The sequence below is a fragment of the Sitophilus oryzae genome, unplaced genomic scaffold, assembly GCF_002938485.1.
Source record: "Sitophilus oryzae breed Bouriz unplaced genomic scaffold, Soryzae_2.0 scaffold_1393_pilon_pilon, whole genome shotgun sequence".
NCBI lineage: Eukaryota > Metazoa > Arthropoda > Insecta > Coleoptera > Curculionidae > Sitophilus > Sitophilus oryzae.
This window is the reverse complement of record NW_022146052.1, coordinates 2,404,252-2,406,701: the sequence shown is the minus strand read 5'-3', so window position 1 is coordinate 2,406,701 and position 2,450 is coordinate 2,404,252. Positions and strand designations below refer to the sequence as shown.

The following is a 2,450-nucleotide window of genomic DNA, read 5'->3' as shown; positions in this document are numbered from 1 at the left end:
ACGATTCTCCATTTTTGAACTCCTGACGCGTCCAATTTCTTTGGTACAACCCAGATAGGAGATGACCATGGGCTTGATGACGGTCTGATGATATTTTTCTGTAGCATGTCGTCAATTTGTCTTTGAATTTCGGCTTTGTGTACATACGGGTAACGATATGATTTAGTATGTACAGGTACTTCGTCTGTAGTCCTAATATGATGTTTTACTTTAGAGGTAAAAGATAGTTTATCATTTGGGTGAAAGAATATGTCAGAGAATGATTTACATAGTTTAATTATCTCGCGTTTTTCTTCAGGGTTAAGATGGTCTGTACGAATTATGTTCTCAATATCTGAATTTTTATCGCACGAATTTTGATTATTGATTTTAAAGTTTTCCATTGTAAAAATTTCATAGATTTCTTCGTTAAAAGAGTCTACAGGCAATGGTTCACTTAATGTTATAGAGATGGTATTGTCTGATAAATTTTGAAATTCGATCGGTGCGAAACCGTCTTTCGATGTAGTCAGAATTTGAGGTATAAGTAAAGTATTAAGAGTTCCTGGTCGAGTTATAATTTCTCCTTGAAAAATATTAACTGGAACTTTTTTTATTACTTTTTCATGAGGGTTTACGGAAAAAGAAAAATTTATTTCTTCCGGTTGGCGATATTTGAACGGTATTTCGACAAAATTGTTTATTAATCTTTTATTAGTTAAATTGATATTTAAGTTCATATTTATTAAGTCTTTTAAACCTATAACTCCATCGAAATAATCGTGGAAATCAAATAAAATAAATTTAATTTTATGATTACTTCCAAATTCCGGGAATGAGAGGTCAGCTTGATATTTTGTTGATTTTTGACCAATAGCTGTTTTGATTATATTGGTTGTTTGATAGATACAGTTCGGGAAAAGGTTTTCTACGATAGATGGTTTTAAAATAGAACGCGAGCTTTCGGTATCGATTAACAATTTTAACTTAGGATCTTTTATTTCTACATACGGAAGAGCGTTACTAGAAGAGATGTTTATTTCGATCATGTTTTTCTTTCTTTCTGGGTGGGGTCCTGAAAATTTCCTCTTGTGCAGGATTTTTGTTCCTCAGCAGCTTTCTCGTATTCGGCTTCTTGTTGAAATTCTTTTCTTCCAAACTATGAACAGGGTATTCTTCAGAATATTGGTTTTCGTATTCATCATAATTATTATAATCGGTATAATTATAGTTTTGTTCATAGGGATGCGTATTTGTTGTGTCTTGGTACGCATAATTATTCATATCTTCGTTGTAATCATTAGTAAATAATTCTTGGAAGGTGAAATCTGGTCGTCCAGTTGATTGGAAAGGTACTCTATAAGGAAGATTTGGATATTGTCTATTCTGATATGATTGGATTTGACTATCCCTTTTCTTCGAAGCAAAAGATGGGTTTGCCGAAGTCGTAGACATAGGCTCTGGTTTTGATTGTTGGTGTGGTGGAATGGGCTTTGGCTTGAATACATTTACAGGTGGTCCAAAGACTTCTGTATTTGTTGGATATCTTCTTGGAGGCATTTCTCTTGGAGTAATGTTAATTGGTTGACAAGGCCAAGGTTGTTTTTGGTTAAAATTTGTATTAGGTACATTTTGATTGAATCGATTGTATTGATTTGGGTGATTAAATTGATTTTGATTGTTATATTGTTGTCTGTTATTATTTTGATAGTTAGAATTGTGGTGTGGAAAATTTGTTGCGTTAGAAAAATTATTTTGATTTTGGAAGTTTTGTTGTGCTGGTTTTTGATGGAAATTTTGTGTTTTGTACACTTTGTTTTGTTCGTTAGAACAGCCATAGAGCATTTCAAAATTTTCAAATTCACTTACGCACGCCATTGCATCTTCTAAGGATGTCGGTTTTTTAATGTAAAGATTGTTTCTTAAAGTTCCGCTGCAGCCCGCAATAAATGTATTTAACGCGGTCTTATCATAGTGGCTTATCTGACACGTTTTCTCTAGAGGCGCTAGGCACGTATCGTTACTGATTCTTTGAATTACGTTACTTTTTAAGAGTTGTAATCTGCTGCCAAAACTTAAGAGATGTTCGTTTTTAAACGGTCGCGTTCTCGTCAATTCTTGGATTAAGCAATCCAAATCACGTCTATCTGAGAAACATTGTATTAAAGCGGCTTCTAATTTCGACCAATTATCTAATTCTAATCTGTTTCCCACCATTATCTCGGCTTTTCCTACTAATTTAGACTGTACGCACTCAAAAACATCTGTTTAAAATCCTCGTCTGGTACGGTCGCATATTTTAGTAAAAGTGATTCGCATTTAAATACAAAAGTATTTAATGTATTAGGTACTGTTTCTGTCAAAGGGCTTAATATTTTGTACCTTTGATTTAAAAATATCCCAATTTACAGTTCGCATATTTTCATTTTCCGAAGCACTTGTTCTCGCATTCATTTTATTTATTTCTGTAT

The 2,450-nt window shown here is 33.2% G+C and overlaps 1 protein-coding gene across 1 annotated transcript; it reads right to left on the bottom strand.

Moving 5' to 3' along the window:
- Positions 1-1,002: 1,002 nt before the first annotated feature.
- Positions 1,003-2,196, bottom strand: LOC115875671 (GATA zinc finger domain-containing protein 14-like). Its single transcript, XM_030891201.1, has one exon. The coding sequence runs from the start codon at positions 2,194-2,196 to the stop codon at positions 1,003-1,005; it is 1,194 nt and encodes a 397-aa protein (XP_030747061.1).
- Between the last annotated feature and the right edge of the window lie 254 nt (positions 2,197-2,450).

Bases quoted from the DNA above. Each gene is read 5' to 3' on its own strand.
- LOC115875671 (XM_030891201.1), bottom strand. From the start codon at position 2,196: ATGGTGGGAAACAGATTAGAATTAGATAATTGGTCGAAATTAGAAGCC.